Source organism: Cetorhinus maximus, chromosome 17 (genome assembly GCF_964194155.1).
Source record: "Cetorhinus maximus chromosome 17, sCetMax3.hap1.1, whole genome shotgun sequence".
Lineage (NCBI taxonomy): Eukaryota > Metazoa > Chordata > Chondrichthyes > Lamniformes > Cetorhinidae > Cetorhinus > Cetorhinus maximus.
The window spans coordinates 62391522-62418740 of NC_135895.1; the positions used below are offsets into that span (position 1 = coordinate 62391522).

A 27219-nucleotide genomic window follows, 5' to 3' on the forward strand; every position below is an offset into this window, starting at 1 on the left:
GTCCATGACATCTTTGTCAAATTCTCCTTAGCTCCCACCTATCCCTGACCTTTTATTTTGCTCTGCCTGCTCTGTCCCCAACAGGATAAAATCCATCACAGTTCTACTTCTCTTTAGCTCTGAAGAAGTCACACGGACTCAAAAAGTTAACTGTTTCTCTCTCCACAGATGCTGCCAGACCTGCTGACTTGTTCCAGCGTTTTCTGTTTTTATTACAGATTTCTAGTATCTGCAATATTTTGCTTTCACCGTTCAGAGCCTGATTTTAACTCAGAATAAGTAAATGGGTTTTGAATGGGTTAAAATCAAACCCTCAGATTTCTACAATGGTTCAAGTGAATAAAGAAAAAACATGATGTGATGCTGAGTCATACGAACCAGGAAAGTCCTAGGTTTGAGCTAAGTTAGTTTACCTGAGCGGGTATGTTGGTTGGATGCCTATATTTGGCCTCAGTGGTACTTGGACTAATGAGAGGAACAATCTATCAGCATTTTTGATCCAGACCACTGTCCAGTGGCCCTCACAGGGCAATGCACAAGTGGACATGTGAGGGCAGGATTGAGCTGCCTGTTTTGTGTGACTGCTAACGGCTTAGAAATGTAACATAGTCAGTTGGGTGGAGGACCAGGGAATTTTGGTTTCTGCAGAACCATACTCCAAAATAAGTCAAAGCTTTCAGAACAGTAGAAGAGAAACTTGGGGGAAAAAAATAAAGATGGATCCTTACAAAGGAGTACTGGGGGAAAAAATGAAGACCACTCTTTTGCTATTCTCTACAATTTATCAGTAGTAGTTTGAACATTAAAGGGAAAATTTTTGTGGACCTGCATGCTGGTCAGCTGCCTCCGTTTCCTGCCCAGGCCATTTTCATGAGGACTGGAGGAGAGCGGCAGGAAGTGGGGGCTAGTGAACTTGCCCACAGCAATGACCAGGCCAAGTAAGGCAATTAAGGAGTTCATTAGAAGCTCCCTTTGCCTTTCTGTCCATGACGTCTTTGTCAATCTCTCCTTAGACCCCACCTATCGTTGACTTTCTATCCAGCTTCACCTCCTCCACTCACCTTAAACAGTATAAATTCCATCACATTTCTACTTCTCTTTAACTCATATGGACTCGAAATGTTAACTCTGTTTCTCTCTCCACAGATGCTGTCAGACCTGCTGAGTTTTTCCAGTGTTTTTTGTTTTTATTTCAGATTTCCAGCTTCCGCAATATTTTGCTTTTATCTTATAATTTGTCTGCATATCTGTACTGTGCACAAATGCTGTCTGACCTGTCTATTTCAGCATTTTCTATTTTTTTTTCCAGTTTCCTAGCACCTGAAGTATTTTGCTTTTTATTTGTGACGAAGTATAACCGGTTTTGTGCTGAGAATTCAATCTGGCGAAGTGTGAGATAATGCATTTGGGAAAGGAATAGGCAAGCAAGAGAATACACAATAAATCGTAGGGTACTGGGAAGTGTAGGAACAGAGGGATCTTGGTGTGTCTGTCCACAGATCGCTGTAGGTGGCTGGATGGGTAGATAAGGTGGTCAAAGAATTCTTACTGGTTATTACCTTTCTTAGCCGAGGCACATAATATAAGTGCAAGGAGGTTATGCTGGAATTGTATAAAACATGGGTTAGGCCACAGCTGGAGTACTGCATGCAGTTCTGGTCACTGCACTATAGGAATGGATTTTTGGGAGTTGTGGAGAGTCCATGGCGTATTCAAAATAGTGGATAGACTTCAGATCTGGAAGTCCCACCTCCCATCTCCAGCAGAAACCATTTATGCAATAGGGGGTGCAGGGTGGGGGGAAGTGACTCCTGTAAGTGGGAAACCTGAACTCAGTGCTGAGTTCAAATAGATCCCATTTTTGCTGATGCAAGAGCCTTATCCCACAATGGGAGTTATGAATTTTTAGAATAGAAGTATGCGCTCTTGAAGGGCAGATAGGTTATGTAGAACTGTCAAGCTGTCAAGTTATTTAAGTGGCCAGCACTTTAATAAAAATTAAAAGTCTTCTTGCCTGTGTCTGAGTGTTGAGAAAAATCAGCTTTTGCTATTTCAATAGCTGTTTGTTGACATTACCCTAAGCGCTATCATTATAACATTATTAACGCAGTCAAGCTTCCCATACCCTATCATTATCACAGTGGGGGCTTTAAGTTCACAATTTGATCAACAGATCAGTGAGACTATCAAAAGATTAGCTGTCTTTGATGCAGGGTTAAGAATATAAATGTTTGTTTCTTAAGGGATTAAGTACTTGAGGGGATTCAAATGTATTGAATGAGTTTTCATGAATAAAAGTTTTTTTTATATATAGTTAAGTCTGTAATGGATATTTAGATCTAGTTTATTTAATCTCAGCATGGCTCCTGAGGTCTGTCAAGGGGTCTACCAGGTGAATTGGCATGGAGGGTGTAAGGGCAAAGGGTGGTGTGTTGGGGACATGAGATGGCAGTAAGTGGGCGAAGGGGCTCTAAGGAGCCATGGGGGTCGGTGTGCATCATGAGTTGGCATAGGGACTATAATAAGCTATGGAGCTGGGTGATGGTCATGAGTTGGCACTATGTTGGCATAGGGGCTATAAAAGGTCATTGGGATGGCTGGAGGAGCGGGGTTGGCATGGAAGGAATGAAACACCATTGTGGGTGGGTGGGGGGCATGGGTTGGCATGTATGGGCATGGAGAGTGGGTGGGAGATGAAGGGGTGTGAGGGCTTAGGGCTAGAGGGCCTAATGTTTAAAAAACAACTAGGACAAACTGAGGCAGACCCTTTAACCAGCCCACCTTGGCTCTCAGCAGCACCTCTGGCCATTTCCGATTTGCATCTGGGGCTGGTGGGCCCGACTCCAGTCTGCACCCGTGCCCCCAGCCTGCACCCGTGCTCCTGGAATGAAGATCCCGCCACTCAGGGTACTTATTCCCTCGAGTTGGGTGCAGTGAACCTGGAGATTTCCTGACTGTGCACCCACCTCAGGAGTGAAAATCCAGGCCCTGATTACACCAGAGATGGTACAGAAAAGATCTGAGGATCTCACCTGGACTGGAGAATTTTAGCTATGAGCAGAGATTGGACAGGCTGGGGCAGTTTCCTTTGGAACAGTGGAGACTGAGTGGACACGTATAAAATTATGAGGGGTCTAGGTAGAGGGGATAGGAAGGCTCCATTCTCCTTGGTTGAGGGGTCCATAACCGGGGGCATAGATTTAGAGTAAGGTTTAGAGGGGATTTGAGGGGAGATTTTTTTATCCACTGGGTGGTGGGGATCTGGAACTCACTGCCTGAAAGGGTGACAGAAGCAGAAGCCCTCATAACATTTAAAAAGTACTTGGATATGCACTTGAAGCGCTATAACCTACAGGGTTATGGACCAAGAACTGGAATGTGGGATTAGGCTGGATGGCTCTTGGGTGGCTCATGTAGACATGGTGAGCTGAATGGCCCCCTTCAATGCTGTAAATGTCTATGGTTCTATGTATTACGTGGGCAAGAATATCCAATGTTTATGATTTGGGCGGAGAAAGGAGGGGAAGTGCAGGATTTTCATGTTCATTAAAACACGGGCTATTGGCACATGCAAATAAATCACTTTCCCACTTTGCATACCCAGTGAAAAGACCATCACTCTTGAAGTTGCTAAGTTGTGTCAGGGCACAATTCAACAGGTACCAGCTACCAGTCCACATGTTGGCCAAATGACCATTCAACATTCAGCATCAATAGTTATCAGCAGCTATTCAACTGTAAGGGAAGAGCATGGAAACTAAACAGAGTCCTGACTGTCTATTTTCTTGTCAGCATTGTGTACTGCAGGGAAGCTATAACATAGTCTAGATACACAGTGATGTCCTTTTACAATGCCTCAGGCTGGAAATCATACTCAATCCCCCAACTCAGTGAAGCTATTTATGCCTCCAACTTGCATTTATACAGTACTCCTCTTGTGCATAAATACTTCTGAGTGTTTTACCCCAAGGAGGAAAGGGATATATAATGGATACCATATATAGGAAAGGGGAAAAACAGGAAAGGTTAGGATAGGTAGGCAAAAAAAAAAATTGACAAGGGTTGAAGAGATTTTTGAAAGCAAGGAGGCAGGTGGCAAAGCAGAGGGAATTGATAAGAATTCCAGAGGCCAGAAGTGTAGTGGCTGAATGATTGGCCATCAATGACACAGTGGAGAGGGTAAGGGGGTAAAGAGAAGTTCAGGGCTAGAGGAGTAGAGACATTAAGCAGGAGACAATCACTAAAGTAGGGTGGGCAACGGTTTGAAGGCATTTGAATTTTGAAATTGATACACTGGGATGAGGGGAGGTAACGGAGCTTATAATAGACAGAAGTGATGGGAATATGGAACTTGGTGCAAATGGACTGTGGTGCTATGGATAAGTTCCTTCTTGTAGAAGGTTGCAGCAAGAGGTCAGCCACAGGGTTTTAGAGAAGTCAAGCCCTGATGTGACAATTAAGGCACAAACTTTGGTTTCAGCAACAGAAGAAAAAAAATGCTGGCAGACGTGGAGAATACTGGGGAGTTGCAAGAAGCAGTTTCAGGAGCAGAATGGATAGGGGAGGAGAAAGCTGAGCTTGTGATTGAGCAGAATGTAAAGGTGGGGGGGTGGGGGTCACACCTAGCCTGACTCAGTTTTGATCAGATGATAACGAGGGAGGTTAATGGCAGAGGCTCAGAGGTGCTGACAAGAGTTTAACAAGATGGTCTCAAATTTGCTGATTTAGCTGGAGGAAGTTTGGCTCACTCATGGCTCGATAACAGACAGGCAATTTGAGGTGTGCCAACTACCTTTGAGTCAATGAAGGCGGCAGCAAGGTAGAGCTGGGTGTTGTCAATACATGCACAAACTAACCAATTGTGGGCAAGCTTTGTTATGTGCATCCATGTTCTCTGGAGTTGCATTCTAAACCAAGTCATAATGCTCACTAATGTTGCCATTGAGCTCTTTGAGGGGAATCGGGGGAGGGAACATAAGGGTGGGGTAGAATTCTTGTCAGTGTACAGACAATGTGTTAAACAGGAGAAAATTTCTTAAGGCTCTGCGTGCATAGGCAGATACATGGCACACATCACATCCACCTACAGTTCATTTATTTAAAATTGCTAGGACTTTAATCAATTTGGTGAGAGGTTCAGAGAAAGTCTGCAATGATGTCTGAGTTTATGTTGGTTTCTTGTGCTACATTTGAGTTTACGCAACGCTACTCTACTCACACTATCCTGCTGGGCAGATTTCAGTGAGCAAAAGCAGTCAGAGCAACTTTAAGCTTGATAGTATGTCATTAGGATTACTGAATCATCAGACCAGGAAGATCCCAGGTTTTGTCCCCAGTCTGAACAGAGTTATTTGAACTCTGATGGAGAGATGGTGGGGTTGTTTGAAATTGCCCTCAGCACCACTGAAGAAGGAAGAATGGGGGGATTCCTGCTGCTGATTGCTATCCAATGGCTGATGCTGGAAATTCCATTTGTCGATGTTATGTTAGCAATCCGACGGTGATTGCTGCTCGTTGGGAGATTTGGGCCACAGACTTTACTCACAGGAACTAACAGTAAGCCCATGCTTATCAACATCATCATGCTTATTTTTATCTTTTTATTAACAGTGATATATGAATAATTCTTGGTGATTTTGAGATATGCAGCACTTTGGTTTTGCCAATGTTCACTTCCATTGCAAAGTTCATGCCTACTGTTCCTATTTTATCTACTAGTTCCTGTAATCCTCCTTCTGTGCTTGTTACAAGTGCTTTATCATCTGCAAATCTAAGTGATGTTATCATTTGCTCCCTAATCTTAATGCCAGATTTTGTGTCTTCAAATGCTTCTTTGATCATTGCTTCTGCATAGACATTGAAGAGGGCTGGTGATAAACAGCACCCTTGTCAAATTCCTCTTCCATTACACATGGTTCTGACTCACCAATGGCTATTCTCACTATTGCTGTTTGTTCCATGTACAGATTTCTTATGAGTGTCTAGCTCTCCAGTCTACACCAATGCCTTTTAGCTCTGTGAAGAGATATCATAGAAGGAAGAGAAAACGAACAAGTGCAAGAATTCAAGTATTTAAGAAGCATATCTGCAGATGGAAGATGCAGCAAAGAAATAAGCACAGGGATAGCAATGGGGAAGGACATTTTTTGTAAGAAGAGATGGTTACTAACCAGAAAGCTGAATAAACAACATAAGAAGCAACTTGTAGACAGCTTGATTTGTAGTGTTGTTTTGTATGGACGTGAGACTTTGACCTTACAGAAGAAGGAGACCAACTTGCTAAGCAACTTTGAAATGTGGGTTTGGGGGAGAGTGGAACGGATCAGCTGGACAGAAACAGTAACAAATGATGGTGTGGAGAGTGAATGAGCAAAGAAATTTGCTGAACATAATGAGGAACAGACAAAGAGTATGGGTAGGGCACATCTTAAGAGGAAACAGACTTGGAAGAAACATTTAAAGAGAAGAGAAGATTTAAAGGAAAAAGAGGAAGAGAATATCAATGCTGGATGGCTTGAAAATTTAAGGAAATTATTGACAAATGAAAAAACTGGCACAGCACAGAGAATATGGAAAGACCAAGGCAGATCACTCATGGTGATGATGATGATGATAAACAGGAATATGTGGAAATAATATTGCAATAATCTGAGATAGAAACAATAATCTGAGACGAGAGAAACTGTACCTTGGAACAATATAAATTTGTAAATGACAGCAGGTGATACTTGTCTGACTAACTTGAATGAGTTCTTTAATGAAGTAACTGGGAAGGTTAATGAAGGTGCCGCTGATATTGTGTATAAGATCTTTCAAAAGGCATTTGATAAAGTACCACAAAATAGATTCATTCGTAAAATTGAAGCCCTTGGGATCAGAGGAGCAGTGGCTGCATGGATACAAAATTGGCTAAGAGACAGAATGCATAGAGTAGTGGTGAATTGTTGTTTTCAGACTAAAGGGAAGTATACAGTGGTGTTCCCTAGGAGTCAGTATTAGGACCACTGCTCTTTTTGATATATATTAATCACCCCAACTTGAGTACACAGGACATAATTTCAAAGTTTGCAGATGACACCTAACTCATAAATATAGTAAAAAATGAGGAAGATAGCCACAGACATCAGAAGGAATTAACAGACTGGTGAAATGGACTGTCATGTGAAAAATGCAATTTAAATTAGAAGAATATGAAGTGATCCTTTTTTCATTCTTTCACAGGATGTGCTGGCTGGGTCAGCATTTATTGCCCATCCCTAATTGCCCTTGAGAAGGTGGTGGTGAGCTGCCTTCTTGAACCACTACAGTCCATGTGTTTTAGGAATACCCACAGTGCTGTTAGGAAGGGTGTTCCAGGAATTTGACCCAGCGACAGTGAAGGAACAGCGATATATTTTGGTAGGAAGAATAAGGAGAGGCAAAATAAACGAAATGGTACAATTTTAAAGGGGATGCAAGAATAGAGAGATCTGGTGGTATACATACACCAATCTTTGAACGTGTTAGGTCAAGAAGGGAAGGTTATTAAATAAGCATACAAGATCATTGTGTAAAGCCAAAAGTAAGGTAAACTTTTTAAATCACTGATTAGGCCACGGCTGGATTATTGCATCCAATTGTGGACATTATACTTTAGGAAGGGTGTCAAAGCCTTAGAGGATGTAGGGGAGATTTACTCAAAGGGTACAAGCAATGGGGGACTTCAGTTACATGGAAGACTAGGAAAGCTGGAGTTGTTCTCCTTAGAGCAGAGAAGGTTAAGGGTGGATTTAATCAAAGTATTCAAAATCTTGAAGGATAGAGTAAATGGAGAGAAACTGTTTCTCGTGGCAGAAGGTTTGGTAACCAGAAGCAGATTTAAGGTAATTAGCAAAAGAACCAGAGGTTTGATGAGGAGAATTTCTTTATGCAGTGAGGCATTATGATCTGGAATGCACTACCGAAAAGTTGGTGAAAGCAAATTCAATAATAACTTTCCAAAGGGAATTGGATGAATAGTCGAAAGAGCAAAATTTACAGGGCTATGGGAAAAGAGAAGAGGAATGGGACTACGTGGATAGCTTTTCCTATCAGCACAAAGCCAGTCATGCTTGGCCAAATGGCAGCTTCTTGTGCTGTATCATTATATGATTTGATAATTGTAAGACTGTCGTGTGAACGGGTCAATAGCTAAATATGACATGTAACACTGAACCATACAAGCCAAGAAGCCCCAGTTTTGATACTTGGCTTGTACTGAAGCAGCAATATGAATATTGCAAAAAAACTCCGTATGCCAGGCTAGGCAACCTGCTCATTTTTGTTGGAAAATACTGGTGGTGTTAATTGTATTCACATGGTGGACATTAATTGGGGATTGAACTCTCCTCATATAGATGTTGTTGAAAAAAAGAGACATGCTATTGAAGCTTTTCATCTTGCACTCATCAGGACAGACTGATCTGAAGAGTGCAAAAGCTTCACCAGCACGTCTCCTTTTTCAGCAACACTCAAGTTCTGGACTACCAACCAGCCATTCATATAGACATAGGAGCAGACTGAAAGAGAGGTTGTTGGGTTGAAGGCACATGATGTGCAATATATGTCTCTGTAAATAAAAGCTTATGAGTGCATAAAGACTAAGCTCCAATGTTTTATCCTTCACCACCTGGTTATCTGAGTTCTAACATAGAACCATAGAAAAGTTACGGCACAGAACGAGACCATTCAGCCCATTGTGTCTGCACCGGCCAAAAACAGAGAAGAAAAGAAACTAGCCGCTCATTTTAAATCCCACTTTCCAGAACCTGGCCAATAGCCTTGCAGGTTACAGCACTTCAGGTACAGGTCCAAGTACCTTCTAAGTGAGTTGAGCGTTTCAGCCTCAACCATCAATTTAGGCAGTGAATTCCAGATGCCCACTGCCCTCTGCGTGAAAAGGTGTTTCCTCATGTCCCCTCTAATCCTTCTGCCAATCACCTTAAATCTATGTACCCTGGTAATTAACCCCTCAGCTAGGGGAAACAGGTCTTTCCTGTCTACCCTATCCAGGCCCCTCAATTTTGTACACCACAATTAGGTCATCCCTCAGCCTCCTCTGTTCTAAGGAAAACAACCCTAGCCTATCCAATCTTTCCTCATAGCTGCAATTTTCAAGCCCTGGCAGCATTCTTGTAAATCTCCACTGTACTGTCTCCAGAGCAATTATGTCCTTCCTGTAATGTGCTGACCAGAACTGTACACAAAATTCCAGCCCTAGCCTGACCAGCGTTTTATACAGTTCCAGTATTACATTCCTGCTTTTGTATTTAATATGTCATTATTAGGAAAGCATTCCATATGCTTTCACATGGTGGACATCAGGCACTCAGGCTGCTTGTCTGGTGTCTTGTCTGGATGAACCAAAATGTCTTCCAATTAAACAATTCGGCAGACTCAAACCATCGTCTTCAGCCTGCCTTAGTACACCTGCTGCTGAAATCCTCACCTGTGCTTTTGATATCTTCAGACTCAACCTGCCCTCTCATCTTCAACTTTCCATATGCTTGAGTGTATCCAAAACCCGGTTGATGGTATCCTAGCTCACATCTTGCCCCCTTCATCCATCATTCTTGTGTTCACAGGCCTACACTGACACCTGGGGGAGAATTTGTAGCTCGTCGGGCGGGTGCGCGCCCGACCCCACCCAACGTAAAATGACGTGCGATATTTCAGTTGGTGGGTGTGCGCTAGAGTCGGCAGTGCGCCCGCCGACAATTAATAGGCCTATTAAGGCCATTAAAAAGGTAATTGAAACAATTTTTTTGCTGCCAGTCCAACCTTACAGTTGGCAGGCGGGTGAAAAGGCCAAGCAGCCTTTGCATTTTTTAGGAAACCCCATCCACGGGCAGCATGAGGTTTCCAACAGCAAATAAAAATAAAATAAAAATGTATAAATTTCATTTATAACACGTCCCTGCTCATGGGATAGAGTCACATGAGGGGACATGTTTTATAACATTTTGAAAACCTTTATTTTTGATGTTTTAAACTGTTCAACTCCCTGAGGCAGCTCTGTGCTTCAGGGAGCTTTTCCAGCGCGCACCCACACGCATGCCTGAACGTGCGATCTCGCCCTCCTCTCCTCCCCCCCGCAAACACAGGCAGCACTGAGTGCTGCTGCTCACGTTTCATGCTGGGTGGGCCTTAATTGACCTGCCAGCATGAAATCACGGTCCGGCCCAATCGCAGGCAGCGGTCGGCTTCCCGTCTACCCCCACGGAGCCTGCCCGACGAGGGAAAAATCCTCCCCCTGGTTCCCAATGCCTTGATTTTAAAACCCTCATCCTCGTGTTCAAAACCTGCCTCTCTCCTCCCTATCTCTGTATCATCCTCCAGCTCGACAACCCTTTGAAAACTCTGGCCTCTTGTGCATATCCCACTTCCTTCACTCCACCGCTGTCAGATGTACCTTCAGAATCAAGGCCCAAAGCTTTGCAATTCCCTTTGTAAACCTTTCTGCCTCTGTCTCCTTCTTTAAGACACTTCTGAAAACTTACTTCTTTGATCAAGCTTTTAATCGCCTGGCTTCGTATCGACTTCTTCAGCTTGGTGTCGATTTCTGCCTGATTATACTCCTGTGAAGCATCTTGGGATGTTTTATTATATTAAAGGTTTGTTCTGATCGCTCTGTTGTGATAACCTCCATGATCAGACAGGTCATTAACACTGACTGTACAAGCTCACATGAATAATGGCAGACTGATAGAATTACCACTTGAGCGACAAATTTTGGAAGAGGAGAGAATATTGAGGGAGCAGAAAATGGAATTAATTGAACTACAAAGCAAACAGGTTCAACACATGTACAAACAGTAGAGATAAAAGCACATGTTTAATAGGTGGGTATCCATTTACCGAATTAGGCAACAGAAGACATTCTCTGAATGACAACTGTTTTATTGTTAAACTACAGTTCAGTACAAATACCAGTTGCCTCTCTTCCCTCCTGGATCCTTCTCCTGTCTAGAAGCAAAAAACCACATACTAGGGAAGAACCCGGCTCTTAAGTACAGGCTTCAATGAGCAATGCTCTCGGTTCATTCTGAAGCTTGTCCTGGCTTATTCTTCAAGGAACCTGCATTTCTAACATTGTCAGCGCATATACTTTGTTGTATAATTGTTTTTTCTTTAAATAGTGAGATTCTGACGCCAATGAGGATTATCTATTAGGTTCCACTGTCTGATCTCATTAGTTAGGTTACACTTTTGGCTTAGTGACAAACATGGACATCACAGGAAGAGCACTCATACAGAAGTGGTTATAAAGCACTATTCAAATAGTTGTACATGTAATTTAAAAGATTAAAAAAAAATCTTTTAGCTAATTTATGATAAACCCATGTAATCTCTTCTGTGCCCTTCAGGAACTGATTCCTTCTCACTTTGAAGCAGAAAAGTGTAATAAATATTAGCTGTGGAAACAGGTAACAGTACAGAGAAAGATATACTCACTGCGTTGCCTTTCCTGAATTTGGAGTCGGTGGGGGTCCTACAAGGGGGAAAAATATGGAGTGTTAATATTCCTGAGTTAAGGCATTATTCCTTGCCCTCCATTTGTGGTAAAGTGCTGTTTACCTTCAGGTACCTGGTGTCTCATGCTTTGATTTATACCCAAGAATAGAAAATTAAAATTTGACAGAAAGGGATGATGTTTACCTGTGACAGATGTTTGGTGAAAAAGCATTTCACTGCCCAATGATGAATAGGTAAATATATTACATGGTGTGGAACTGAGTCACAAAGAGACAAGAAGGTTCCATGTTCTGTTGAAGAGTCATACGGACTCGAAACGTTAACTGTGTTCCTCTCCTCAGATGCTGCCAGACCTGCTGAGTTTTTCCAGGTATTTTTATTTTTTGTTCCAGGTTTAATCCCTGGCCTGTGTTGAGGTAACAGATCTGAGTTCAGTAGCAGAGCTGTTAAAATTAGGTTCAGAACACTAGGGTAGGGAGGACAGAAGACAAAAATCAGACAGACTTCCTGCTGACCAGCAGTAAATCCTGCTAGAATGTGCATGGATATTGGGCATAAATCAGGTCAGGCTTGATGGTGCTGCCGCTTCATTGTGAGTTTGAACAGTCTGCTGATGCTTGCTGTCTGTGCTCCCATACAAATAATGATAAGGTGCAGACATAAGGTGTCACCCATGGAACTTGATCCCAGCATAAGTCAATACCTTTGGAAAGGAGGGGGTAAATGGAGAAATGTAAGAATAAGTAATTAGAAATATAAAAGGAAGCCACCTAATAGTCTCACTGAGCTGAGCTGAGCTGCTAAAGGAACATTAGGCTTATGTTGTACAACTCCCTGTATGGTTGTCTTTTTTTATAATGTTTTGTTGAAAAGCAAGCAGGGTCTGTAATCGTGTTGAATGGGTGAATCCTACACCACATGTAGATTTATAGGACAGGACTTAGGTGAGCTGGGGTGGTCAAAGGATATCAGTTTGAAATGATTGGGATCAGCTGTTTTATTCTATGCAAAGGCTGATTTGAGGCTGTTACAATGATATGATGAAAACACAGGGATCAGGTCCTAGAACCAGCACTCTTTATGGTGGCATTCAGATAATATCATTTTTAGCCATATTTTCTTCTTCCTTCACTTGGCCTGTACCTGTACCTGTACTTGAAGCATGTCCCGATCTTAAGGATGCTGCCAATGTTCCCATAGCATTCTGTCAGGAAACACTATCCATGGGTGAGTCTGCCCTGTGATTTTCCCTACTGCTTCCTTGGAGATGTAACTGCCACCATTTGTCATCTCCCTATTTGAAGTGACTCAAGCCTGAAATATCAAGCCTGGTGCCCTGGCTGAGATGTGCTAATGCTCAATGCCATCAGTCCATTTCCAACATCTTATTTTAATGTTACATGCAAAGCTATATTGTTTCACAATATAAATGGTACTTTTTTTTTCAATCCAAAATCAATGTCATTTGTGTTCTGGTCATTTTATTGGTAGGTGGGGGTGGGAGAGAGGAGAGTTTAAAAGGAGCGATGTTTATTGTTGGAGAATGGATTACTTTCCATTTTGAACACCCAGTGACCACTGATAACTTTTAATTGCACACAACAGTCATTCTGTAATATTTATTAATGAATTGATTCTACTCAAACTCAAAGCCAGGAGATGGACAACAACTTATATAAGATAGCACCTTTAACACAATAAAAGATCCCACAACCCTGCACGGAGTATTATAAAACAGAAAAAGCCATATAAGGAGATATTACGTCAGAGGACCAAAAGGCTTTGTCAAAGAGGTAGGTTTTAAGGAGTGTCTTAAAAGACGAAAGATAGGGGGGAGAGGTTTAGGGAGGTAATTCCAGAGCTTAGGACTTAGGCAGCTGAAGGCACAGCCACCAATGGTGGAGCGATTAAAATCAGGGATGCTCAAGGAGGTCAGAATTAGTTCAGTGCACATTTCTCGGAGGATTATAGGACAGAAGGCGATTGCAGAGATAGGGAGAGAGGAGGCCATGGAGGGATTTGAAAGCAAAGATGAAAATTTTTAAATCAAGATGTTGCTTGACCAGGAGCCAATGTACGTCAGTGAACGTAACATTGATAGGTGAACTGGACTTGGTGTGAATATGGGTATGGGCAGCAGGGTTTTGGATGAGCTTAAGTTTACAGAGGGTAGAATGTGAGAGACCAGCCAGGGGTGTGTTACAATAGTCAAGTCTAGAGGTAACGAAGGTTTGAATGAGGGTTTAAGCAAGAGATGAACTGAAATAGGGGTGAAATTGGGCCATATTACAGAAGTGGAAATAGGCGGTATCAGTGAGGGGACAAATATGTGGTCAGGAGCTCAGCTCTGTTGTATGTTGGTTGGACTGGCTGAGGAATGATTGCGGAAACAGTGGTATGCCAAACCAATAACTGGTTTATTAGATATAACTGAACTATAGACACATATACATGACGAGGTATTAAAGCTAGCAACGTTCTCCCTCTTGACTCTTTGTCATGTGTCTCTTACATTTTTTTAAAATTCATTTACGGGATGTGGGCTTCACTGGCTGGGCCAGCATTTATTGCCCATCCCTAGTTGCCCTTGAGAAGGTGGTAATGAGCGGCCTTCTTGAACTGCTGCAGTCCATGTGGTGTAGGTACACCCACAGTGCTGTTAGGAAGGGAGTTCCAGGAATTTGACCCAGCGACAGTGAAGGAACGGCAATATATTTCCAAGTCAGGATGGTGAGTGACTTGGAGGGGAACTTCCAAGTGGTGGTGTTCCCATCCATCTGCTGCCCTTGTCCTTCCAGGTGGTAGTGGTTGTGGGTTTGGAAGGTGCTGTCTAAGGAGCCTTGGTGAATTCCTGCAGTGCGTCCTGTGCATGGTACCCACTGCTGTTACTGTGCGTCGGTGGTGGAGGGAGTGAATGTTTGTGGATGCGGTGCCAATCATGTGGACTGCTTTGTCTGGATGGTGTCCAGCTTCTTCAATGTTGTAGGAGCTGCACTCATCCAGGCAAGTGGGGAGTATTCCATCACACTCCTGACTTGTGCCTTGCAGATGGTGGAAAGCCTTTGGGGAGTCAGGAGGCGAGTTACTTGTCGCAAGACTCCTAGCTTCTGACCTGCAATGTAGCCACAGTATTTATATGGCTGGTCCAGTTCAGTTTCTGGTCAATGGGAACCCCCAGGATGTTGATAGTGGGGGATTCAGTGATGGTAATGCCATTGAACATCAAGAGGCGATGGTTGGATTCTCTCTTGTTGGAGATGGTCATTGTCTGACACTTGTGTGGCGCAAATGTTACTTGTCACTTGTCAGCCCAAGCCTGGATATTGTCCAGGTCTTACTGCATTTGGACATGGACTGCTTCAGTATCTGACGAGTTGCAAATGGTGCTGAACATTGTGCAATCATCAGCGAACATCTCCACTTCTGACCTTATGATGGAGGGAAGGTCATTGATCAAGCTGCTGAAGATGGTTGGGCCTAGGACACTACCCTGAGGAACTCCTGAAGTGATGTCCTTGAGCTGAGATGACTGACATCCAACAACCACAACCATCTTCCTTTGTGCTAGGTATGACTCCAACCAGCGAAGAGTTTTCCCACTGATTCCCATTGACTCCAGTTTTGCTAGGATTTCTTGATGCCACACTTGGTCAAATGCTGCCTTGATGTCAAGGGCAGTAACTTTCACCTCACCTCGGGAGTTCAGCTCTTTTGTCCATGTTTGAACTAAGGCCGTAATGAGGTCAGGAGCTGAGTGGACCTGGCAGAACCCAAACTGGGCATCGGTGAGCAAGTTATTGCTAAGCAAGTGCCGCTTGATAGCACTGTTGATGACCCCTTCCATTACTTTACTGATGATCAAGAGTAGACTGATGGGGCGGTAATTGGCCGGGTTGGATTTGTCCTGCTTTTTGTGTACAGGACATACCTGGGCAATTTTCCACATAGTCGGGCAGATGCTGGTGTTGTAACTGTACTGGAACAGCTTGGCCAGGGGCGCAGTAAGTTCTGGAGTACAAGTCTTCAGTAGTATTGCCGGAATGTTGTCAGGGCCCATAGCCTTCAGTGCCTTCAGCCATTTCTTGATATCATGTGGAGTGAATCGAATTGGCTGAAGACTGGCAACTGTGATGCTGGGGACCTCCGGAGGAGGCTGAGATGGATCATCCACTCAGCACTTCTGGCTGAAGATTGTTGCGAATGCTTCAGCCTTATCTTTTGAACTACTGTGCTGGCCTCCTCCATCATTGAGGATGGGGATATTTATGGAGTCACCTCCTCCAGTGAGTTGTTTAATTGTCCACCACCATTCACGACTCAATGTGGCAGGACTGCAGAGCTTAGATCTGATCCGTTGGTTGTGGGATTGCTTAGCTCTGTCTATCACTTGCTGCTTATGCTGTTTGGCACACAAGTAGTCCTGTTTTATAGCTTCACCAGGGAGGGTACAGGCTCAACATGTTCCCTCTAGGGTGAAAGGAAGGAGTAACAAGCCCAGAGAACCATGGATGACCAGGGATCTTCAGGATACGATGAGAAGGAAAAGAGAAGCTTTTAGCAGGTACAAGGGAAGCAAATCAGCGGAGGCATTAGTGGAGTACAGAAAGTGCAGGATGGAGCTTAAGAAAGCAATTAGGAGAGCAAAGAAGGGATATGAGAAAGCTCTGGCTAGTAAAAGTAGGGAAAATCCCAAGATATTCTATAAGTATATCAATGGGAAGAGGATAACCAGCGAAAGAGTAGGGCCCGTTAGGGACCAAGGGGGCATACTACGGGTGGAGCCAGAGGACATCGCTAGAGTGTTGAACAAATACTTCACATCCGTCTTCACCCAAGAGAATGAGGATGAAGGTATGGAACTTGGGGAGAGGGACTGCGAGGTTCTTTAGCAAATTGATATAGGGAGTGACAAGGTATTGGAGGTGTTGGCAGGCTTAAAAGTGGACAAATCTCCAGGTCCGGATGATTTGTGTCCCAGACTGCTGAGGGAGGCAAAGGAGGAGATCGCAGGGGCTCTGACCCAAATTTTTAATTCCTCTCTAGCCACAGGGGAGGTGCCAGAGGACTGGAGAACGGCAAATATGGTTCCGCTATTTAAGAAGATAAGCCAGGGAACTACAGACCAGTGAGTCTCATGTCAGTGGTAGGGAAACTATTGGAGAAAATTCTGAAGGAGAGAATCTATCTCCACTTAGAGAGGCAAGGTTTGATCAGGGATAGTCAACATGGCTTTATCAGAGGGAGGTCATGCCTAACAAATTTGATTGAATTTTTTAAGGAGGTGACCAGGTGTTTAGATGAGGGTGGTGCAGTTAATGTAGTTTATATGGATTTCAGCAAAGCCTTTGACAAGGTCCCACATGGGACACTTATAAAGATGGCAAATGCACATGGGATACAGGGTAATTTGATAAGGCGGATTCAAAATAGGCTTAGTTGTAGGAGACAGATGGTGATGACAGAAGGATGCTTTAGTGACTGGAAGCCAGCGTTCAGTGGCGTACCACAGGGATCTATGCTCAGTCCCCTATTATTCATCATTTATATAAATGACATAGATGACTATGTGGGGGGTAGGATTAGTAAGTTTGCGGATGACACAAAGAGTGGCCGGGTGGTTAATAGTGAGGTTGAGTGTCTTGGGCTACAGGAAGATATAGACGGGATGGTCAAATGAGCAGATAAGTGGCAGATGGAATTTAACCCTGAAAAGTGTGAGGTGTTACACTTTGAGTAATTTGACAAGGAAGTATCCAATGAACGGCATAACACTAGGAAGTTCTGAGGAACAAAGGGACCTTGGCATGTGTGTCCATAGATCTCTGAAGGCATGTTAGTGGGGTGGTGAAAATGGCATTTGGGACACTTGCCTTTATCAATCGAGGCATGGATTACAAAAGTAGGGAGGTCATGTTGGAGTTGTATAGAACCTTGGTGAGGCCACAGCTGGAGTGCTGTGTGCAGTTCTGGTCACCACATTATAGGAACGATGTGATTGCACTGGAGGGGGTGCAGAGGAGATTCACCAGGATGTTGCCCGGGATGAAACATTTAAGTTATGAAGAGAGATTGGATAGACTTGGGTTGTTTTCGTTGGAGCAGAGAAGACTGAGGGGCGACCTGATCGAGGTGTACAAGATTATGAGGGGCATGGACAGGGTGGATAGGGAGCAACTGTTCCCTTTAGTTGAATGGTCAGTCACGAGGGGATACAAGTTCAAGGTGAGGGGCAGGAGGTTTAGGGGGGATGTGAGGAAAATCTTTTTTACCCAGAGGGTGGTGACGGTCTGGAATGCACTGCCTGGGAGGGTGGTGGAGGTGGGTTGCTTCACATCCTTTAAGAAGTACCTGGATGAGCACTTGGCATGTACATAACATTCAAGGCTATGGGCCAAGTGCTGGTAAATGGGATTAGGTAGTTAGGTCAGGTGTTTCTCACGTGTCGGTGCAGACTCGATGAGCCAAAGTGCCTCTTCTGCACTCTGTGATTCTGTGACACCTCATTTTTAGGTATGCCTGGTGCTGCTCCTGGCATGCCCTCCTGCACTCTTCATTGAAGCAGGGTTGATCCCCTGGCTTGATGGTAATGGTAGAGTGGGGGATATGCCAGGCCATGAGGTTACAGGTTGTGCGCTGCTGATGGCCCACAGCGACTCTGGATGCCCAGTCTTGAGTTGCTAGATCTGTTCGAAATCTATCACATTTAGCATGGTGGTAGTGCCACACAACACAACGGAGGGTATCCTTAATGTGAAGGTAGGACTTTGTCTCCACAACGGCTGTGTGGTGGTCACTCCTACCGATACTGTCATGGACAGATGCATCTACAGCAGGCAGGTTGGTGAGGATGAGGTTAAGTATGTTTTTCCCTCTTTTTAGTTCCCTCACCACCTGCCGCAGATCCAGTCTAGCAGTTATCTCCTTTAGGACTCGGCTTGCTCGGTCAGCAGTGGTGCTACTGAGCCACTGTTGGTGATGGACATTGAAGTCTCCCACCCAGAGAACATTCCGCACCCTTGCCACCCTCAGTGCTTCCTCCAAGTGATGTTCAACATGGAGGAGGACTGATTCATTAGCTGAGGGAGGGCGGTACGTGCTAATCAGCAGGAGGTTTCCTTGCCTGTGTTTGGCCTGATGCCGTGAGACTTCATGGGGTCCAGAATCGATGTTGAGGACTCCCAGGGCATCTCCCTCCTGACTGTATATCACAATGCCACCACCTCTGCCAGTGGGACAGGAAATACCCAGGGATGGTGATGGTGGAATCTGGGAAATTATCTGTAAGGCATGATTCTGTGATGATGCCTATGTCAGGCTGTTGACTAAGCTCTCAATTTTTGCACTAGCCAAAGACCTCCTAGTAATGAGGACAGGGCTTCAATTGCTATTGTCATTTCCAATGCCTATGTCAATGCCAGGTGGTCCGTCCAGTTTCATTCCTTTTTTGTGTCTTTGTAGCAGTTTGTTACAACTGAGTGGCTTGCTAGGCCATTTCAGAGGCCAGTTAAGAGTCAACCACATTGCTGTGGGTCTGGAGTCACATGTAGGCCAGACCAGGTAAGGACAACAGATTTCCTTCCCTAAAGGGCATTAATGAACCAGATAGGTTTTTACAACAAAGACTTTCAATTCCAGATTTTTATTGAATTCAAATTCCACCATCTGCCGTGGCAGGATTCGAACCCGGGTCCCCAGAGCATTACCCTGAGTCGCTGGGTGAATAATTTAGTGACAATACCACTCTGTCATTGCCTCCCCTGTGGGAGGTCTATTTACACAGTCCCCCACATTAACCCTTACAATCATAATATTACAATCTCAGGGTCAAATATGGCACAAAGTTGTAAACAGCCTGGTTTAGTCTCAGACAGTTGTCTGGATGAGGGATGGAGTAGGTAGCTCGGGAACAGAGTTTGGATCAGGGACTGAAAGCAATGGTTTCAGTCTTCCCAATGCTTAACCAGGGGAAACTTCTGCACATGCAGTACTGGGTGTCGGATAAGCAGTCTGATAATTAAGGAACAATGGAGAAGAGAGGTGGTGGGCAGGTAGAAGTGGGGACAGGAACAATTGTCTATGATTTTCATGCCCTTATCATGGAAAGTGTCAAATCCCCAACTGCCTCTTCCAACAGGGTAGCACATGTGTTTGGAAATTTAGTAACTGATGGACTGCAGACATGTCCCCGCATTGCACTATGCTACAGTGATGCCTATACCTTGATCAGATCAAAGTGAGGAACTTTCAGTGGAGAGGTGTATTAGGGTCCCATTTCCTTCTTTTCTTTCTTTCCAGCTTAGGTTTCAAAAAGAGAGAAAAAAAATCAAAGATTTCTGTTCTTCTCTCTTGAAAATATCTCAACCAAGTGTGCATTCTTCACATGTAAAGTTGCACAGAGAGTGTTGGCAGGCTATTCAACTATTTAACATGACAGTCAAACCCAATCCTGTCCTCACCCAACACAGACTTTCCAGTATGAATCGTACAGTAATCAGGAACGACAACTCTGTCTGATGGTTTCCTCCCCTTTCTAACGCATTAAAATTGAGATCTCCAGTATCTTGTCAAATCAGCTAACTCAACACCGACCGAAGGTTAAAATGAGGAGCTGACTGGCCTGAATGGTTCAGTCTCATACTGATTGGTTAATTGATTGATCAAGCCATTAGGGAGCAGTTAGCTTAACTGTTTTAAGTATTGTGGTAACCAAAGTAAAATGTAGTCACTGCGACAATAAGAAAGAACTGCAAGTTTACTGATTGCGTTACTATCAATACACTATAGGGAAAAAAACACATTTAAATGCTCTTTAATTTCTTTGAGAATTTACTTTCATGATACTGTAAATTCATCACCTCAACTGATTCCACATTGAAACCATCTATACTTCATCTTTGCTCAAATTACCTACATAATCATCGTCCAAGGCTTTACGTTTTCCCTCCTGTAGAGTCGGGACATTTCCTGACTCCACAAACCTGACCCACAAGACAGTGCGCAGGAAATTAGGATTTTCGATCTGGGGGGGTGTGGGGTTCTCTGGGAGTTGGGCCAAGCAACCCTGGAATGAGTGCGGAGGCTGCCAGGTACAGAGGCGGGCTGGAAAGAAGGCCTGCTTTGTTGCACTGGCACTTTGTCAAAGAGTTTTTAAAAAACTTTAAATCAGAAAACGGCCCTTCAACCCTCATCATCCCCAACACTCACTCCCCATGCTCCATCCATGTCAACCCATGTCACCTGATGCCCTCTGGCCCCTCATATCCTCTATGCCAACCTAATGCCCTTCACCCATCCCCATGGCCCTTTATAGCCCCTATGCCAACTTCATGCCCCTGCCCACCACCCTTTGCCTTTACACCTATCATGCCAACTCACCCAGTATCCACCATGGGCAGATCTCAGGAGCCATGCTGAGTTTAAATTAAATAAAGTTCTAAGTGTCTATTGCAGACTTTATTTTTTTTAAAAACACTCATTCATAAAAACATTCACTATATTTAAATTCCTTCAACTACATAATCCCTCATAAGAATAGCCATTGCATTCAAGTGCTTAATCCCTTATGAATTCATAGGCCAATTTCAAAAAGTCTATAACCACTTGGAGATGTCAATCAAACTGTGAAAAAGAGGGCACCCTGCTGTGATAATGGAAGTTTGTGAAATCAGTCACACAGCGCAAATTCAGTTAATGTAGCCCTCAGGCTTATGTTAACAGACAGAGAAAAAGCAAGCAATGATTTTTTTTAACACTCCACACAGTTGTTTCAAAAGCTTAAAGGTCATGGGTTTTAAATGCCTTGACAGTTACTTTTGGCACTCTTGACATTTACTCTGGACACTTTTGACAGTGCCTCCTGACAGTTCCTCTTGACAGGTCTCTTGATTGTTCCAATGGGCAGAATATTACACTCGTCAGGTGGGCGTGCGCCCAGCCTAAACAAATGTAAAATGACACGTGATATTTCGGTTGGCGAGTGCGCGTGGTAGTTGGCAGCATGCCCGCTGACAATTAAGAGGCCTATTAAGGCCATTAAAGTCATAATTAAAAGAAATTTTTCACTGCCTGGCCAACCTTATGATTGGTGGGCAGGTGAATTGGCCAGGCGGCCTTTGAATCTTTTGCGAAACCTCATCCACGGGTAGGATGAGGTTTCGATTAGTGATTTAAAAAAAAATTTCAAATTAATTTATACTATGTCCCTGCTCATGTGACAGTGTCATATGTTTTTCATATTTTTAAATTCTTAATTTTTTATTTTAAAAATCTTCACTCCCTGAAGCAGCTCTGTATCTCAAGGAACTTTTACTGTGTGCACCGGCGCACATGCACGAACTCCTCCCGCCCCCACTCCGGCAGCGCTGAGTGTTGCTGCATGCAATTAACAGCCAGCCAGCGTGAAATTGAAGTCAGGCCAATTGTGGGCAGTGGTCCATTTTGCGTCCACTCCCGTTTGCCCCCACTTGATAACCTGAAAATCCTGGCCAATGAGTTTATGCACTTCTTACACACATTCATGTCCAATTTTAACCCCAAAGGGCATTTTATCTCTCTCAAAGGGCAGCTTACTTCTCCCAAAAGGCAGCTGACCTCCCCAAAGGTGTCTCAGGACCATGTCCACAGGGATACATTACCTCTCCAGAAGGGAACCCCACCTCTCCAAAGGACTTTGCAAAGACCTGTTCCTACCAGGACTAATCTGCACATATCATGATTCCCCACTCCTGTCTAATGAAATTCAGTTATGACTTCAGGTAGCTGCTGTTTTATATGGGCAGCCTACACCACAAAACGCGCATGTGCAAATCCTGACCTGGTGCCATTCCTGCACCCATGAAAATTGTAAGTGCTGTGTTCAGGAACAGGACTTGCATATTTTGGCCTATTCCGCCATTTTTGCAATGATGGAAAGCCTTTCTACCATCGTGAAAACACAGTGAACATGCCAGAACTATTTTGCATAGCTGGAACTTTTTGAAATCCTAATGACAGTATCCAAGAATCAGTATATTAGTGTGAATTTTACTTTTACTTTGGTCATCTGCCTTCCATAGTTCAGTGCGAAATAAGGGGGCTGGATTTTTAGCAGGTGCTGGTGATGGGAGTGGAGATGGGTGGGTGTGGAATTGCACGCCTCTAGCTTTGAAAGACCACCTGACATCCTTAACCGGACAGCAAACCCAATTAATCTGGCCATTAATTGGCCAATTTTGAGGAAATCACATTGAGTGACTATTTTCTACACTACTTCTGATCTCCATTTCAGCCCAACAGCAGGGATCAGAAGCCGCAGAAAAATCTTGTCCGAACAGTCTGACCCTTCCGCCTCAAATGGCCTGAATTGTCTGAGAGCCTATGAACTGTAGATGTTTTTATATCTTGGCTTCTAATTGTGCACAGTTGGTTTTTGACGTAATACAATTTTTCCCATAGTTGAAACTCAGTGCACTGATATGTGGGGTCGAAAATTGTATGGGTGCAGGAGATACTGTTAAGCATTTACAAAATGCTTGCAATGGGTTTAAGGAAAATTAGCTCCACAACTGACAGCAAATTGGGGATGATGGCACTTCAAAGTCTTGAATATCACTTTGAGTGTTGCCTCCTTGTGACATCCTAGCTCCAGTATAAAACTGCCTTTAGAGTTGGAGCTGCCTGCTATATTTCCTCAAAAACTATGTAACGTTTCAATGTAGATCTTACCAAATTTGACAAAAAGCACACCCGTGGTTGAAACAGATTTTTGTCCATTTGTAGCTACACACTGGAAATAACCAGTGTCTGTGGTATCAAGGTTTCGTATTCGGAGACGAGAGCCATAGCTAGTCAGTCGGTAGGATATTCTCCGTGGTTCCTGGACAACTGGTGCATCATTCTTCAACCAGCGTATGGTAGGGGCCGGATTGCCAGACACTTTACAGTATAGCTCTGCAGTTTGGCCAAGCGAGGTTGTGATATTATTCATTGGCTCATCTAGGATTAGATAATAATCTGAAAAAGAGTTTTACAAAAATATCTTTACTTGCAGGTCAGCAAAACAGTTCAATAAACATGGAAGAAAAGTAAAATACATTCAGCAACAAGAAAAATCAAGCACTGTTGAGATTGATCAGTGGGTAACTCCTTCAGAAAGTTTGGTAGTGAGCCACACAGACCACAAATGTTTAGGCTGCATTCACTATCTCTGTATTGAACTGGTTGATTGAGTGTCAGTTAACTAGAGAGGACAGTAAAAAATATCAGTCAGATCTCCCACCCTTTCACAGCTTGACTCAGTGGTAGCATTTTCACTTCTGATTCTGTTAAGGTTTCAAGCCCCACTCCAGGATTTGAATGCATAATCTAGGCTGACATTTCAAGGCATTATTGAGGGAATGCTGCATTGTCGGAGCTGCTGTTTTTTGTCTGATACATGTAACTGAGGTTGTTCCGATGACAATATTCAAAGAGGGGCAGGGAAATCTCCTGTTGTGTTGGGCAATATTAATCCCTCTTTGAAAGTAGTTTAAGTGTTGATTTATCTCATTGCTGTTTGTGGGACCTTGCTGTTTTCATTTGGTCATCACATTTCCTAATGTAACAACAATGATTACTTCAAAAGTAATTCTTTGGCTGCATTGGTTCCTCCTGAAAAATGTACTTGTGTAGATGTCAGCTGAGGAAAGGATTAGGCTGGGTTGTGATAGTATTTAATAAATGGTATTAAAGATAGCATATGTGATGCCTCTGTGGTCAAACAGGCTGAATAAATTGAATTTCTTAGCTCATGAAGAATGGGCACCCAGATAAGGTCATCAAAATTGTCTGGAGCTCCTGAAATGGTCCGCATAATAAGTTAGCACCTTTAGTGAAGAGGGAAGCAAGAAGAAAACTAGGAAGAAAAAAATTAACTTCTTTTTATATAAAAAAGGCAACTAACTTGACACAAATGCAATCTTGATATCCAGAGAAAGAAATTTCCTGGCTATGAAACATTTGACTCCTGTTTTAACATGCCCTTGTTTACAAACTTTCTCTTCTCAGACATCTTAACCTGAGCTGCTAAGTTGTAATGTTGTAAAACACCCAGCAAAGAAAGGAAAATCTTCAAATCTGTTTAAAGTCTTTTTTCCCTCTATTTATCACAAAACATGTTTGACTGCCAATCTCTCTAAAACCATCATTTCTTAAATGTTGCAGCTTGTACACCTCTTGCCAATGTTAACTGCTAATTAATTTGTAAATTCCAAACACTTTGTTACCTACTTTCAAGATGAGACATACCGCTGGTAGTTTGGCATGGGAGCTACCGCGTTCCATATTCCACAGGCAAATCCAACAAAGTCATTCTACAGTAATGAATCATCAGGGCCGCCTGAAGGTACAGCACACGCACGGGGATTGGCAGGCTTGTGGGAGTAAATTAAAATTTCAAAACCCCCTAAACATGAGTCTTACAAATAATAGACTGTCTGAGTTTTAATAGCACTGATTGTGTATTAATAAAACTAAGTATTCAGTGAGGCATATAACCACCCACCATTCTCTTGAAGTTAAATATTTTGTCCTACTTATATTGCAGAGCTGCTTCCAGAACAACTAAGAAACACAGTTGCTTTTAATTTCTAGTCTATAGCTTTATTTCTCTCCACCATGCTCTCCCCAGTTGTTGGGAAAGTAGGAACAGATCACCGAGCGAAACACCATTGGCCCATTTGGCCAGGCTGAGCCACCAATGGCAGAAATATAGAAACATAGGGGAGAATTTTCTCCCCGTTGGACAGGCTGGGCGGGAGTGGGCACCCGTCATACGCACCCGGAAGTGCTGAGCGCTCCTTGTGCAGGCGAGGGGAGGAGGGGGAGTCGGGGCCTGCGCTGTTTTGCGCATGCATACGAAAGAGTGCAGAAATCTCCCTGGGACACAGAGCTGCTGCAGGGAGATTAGTTTCATTATGAAGAATTGAAATAAAGAAAAAAAAAATTATTCAGACATGTCCCCTCATGTGACAGTGTCACATGAGCTGCGACATGTCAATGAATTTTAATAAAAATTTTTATTCAATTTATAAAACCTTCATGAAACCTCATCCCGACCGTGGATGAGGTCTCATGATAAATGCGAAGGCTGCCTGGGTTCTTCGCCTGCCCAATAACCTTAAGGTTGGACGGACAGCCCAGACAACCAGCTTAATTAGATTATTAACGGTCTTAATAGTTCTTTGATAGCTCGGTGGGCATGCAGCCGACTCCGGTGGGCGCCTGCCGAACTGAAGGTCGGAATGACGTGCGGTGACGTTGGGACGGATGTCATTTTACGCATCGGCGAGCGCCCCCTACCCCCCCCTACCCCCCCCCCCCCCCCCACCCCCCCCGCTCTCCCCCCCACCCCCACCCCCTCCCCCCCACCCCATTCCCCGCACACTGACCAGAAGATTTAGGACATAGAAAATAGGAGCAGGAATAGGTCATTTGGCCGTTCGAGCCTGCTCCACCAATCAATATGATCATGGCTGATCCTCTATTTCAACGCCATACTCCCGGTCTCTCCCCATGTCCCTTGACAACTTTGGAGTCCAAAAATCTATCTATTTCTTTCTTAAATATATTTAGTGACTTGGCCTCCACAACCTTCTGTGGTAGAGGTTCACCACCTCTAAGTGAAGAAGTTTCTCCTCATTTCAGCCCTAAATGGTCTACCCTCTGACTGAAGAGGTTTCCCCTTATCCCAGTCCTAAATGGCCTACCCCATATCCTAAGACTGTGACCCCTTGTTCTAGAATCCACAGCCAGAAGAAACATCATCCCTGCATCCAGTCTGTCCATCCCTGTCAGAATTTTATACGTTTCAATAAGATCTCCTCTCATTCTTCTAAACCCCAGCGAATACAGGCCTAGTCAGCCCAATCTCTCCTCATACGACAATCCTGTCACCCCAGGAATCAGTCTGGTGAACCTTCGCTGCACTCCTTCTATGGCAAGTAAATCCTTTCTTAGGTAAGATCAAAACTGCACACAATATGAAAGGTCACCAACAACTAAGTTAATGCCCTACCGTGCATGTTACTATACTTAGGTGGGTCTTAGCACCTCTAGAAATAGCAAAACCACCACCAAGCTCTGAAGAAGGCATATGGATTTGAAATGTTAACTCTGCTTCTCTCTCCATAGATGCTGCCAGACCTGTTGAGTTTTTCACACATTTCCTGTTTTTATATCACCAACATCTGAGCAGTAGTGATTCCAAGTAACTATAATATAACCAACACCAAAATCCTGGCCAATATTTATCCCTCAACCAGCATCACTAGACAACAGATTACCTGGATATTTATCCTGTTGATCTCTGTGAAACCTTCCCTGTTTTTCAAACGCTGCCATGGGATCTTTTATGCCTACCTGAGAAGGCTGTCAAGGCTTTGGTTTAGCGTATCATCTGAAATATCTCCAACTGTGCAGCACTCCCTCAATACTGCACTGAAGTGTCTGCCTGGATTTTGTGTTCAAGTTTCTGGAGTGGAATATCTGAACTCATGACCTTCTGACTCAGTGATGAGAGGACTATCGCTGAGCCACAGCTAGATGATAAATCTGAAAATATTGCACAAGATGCACTTAGGTAGTCCTTTTTGATCCCTCAGTATTCAGCTCTCGTCTCAGAGAGCCACATGTTTTTTTCTCAATATCTTCTAGTTCATTCCTAATTACAAAAAATAGAACTCAAAAGCTCTATAACCACAGCTGCCATCT

General features: G+C 43.6%; 1 protein-coding gene across 3 annotated transcripts in view; it reads right to left on the reverse strand.

The window, feature by feature from the left end:
- ror1 (receptor tyrosine kinase-like orphan receptor 1) overlaps positions 1-27219 on the reverse strand; it is a 358261-nt gene that overhangs the window by 68352 nt on the left and 262690 nt on the right. For 2 of the 3 annotated variants that reach the window (XM_078561312.1, XM_078561311.1), the window contains exons 3-4: positions 23197-23484; positions 11473-11509 (exon numbers count right to left, since the gene is read on the reverse strand). In XM_078561312.1, coding sequence (XP_078417438.1) covers positions 11473-11509; positions 23197-23484 — 325 coding nt within the window. Of the gene's footprint in view, positions 1-11472; positions 11510-23196; positions 23485-24738; positions 24808-27219 lie in introns of those variants that run through there. The other variant, XM_078561313.1, reaches the window with a different exon arrangement.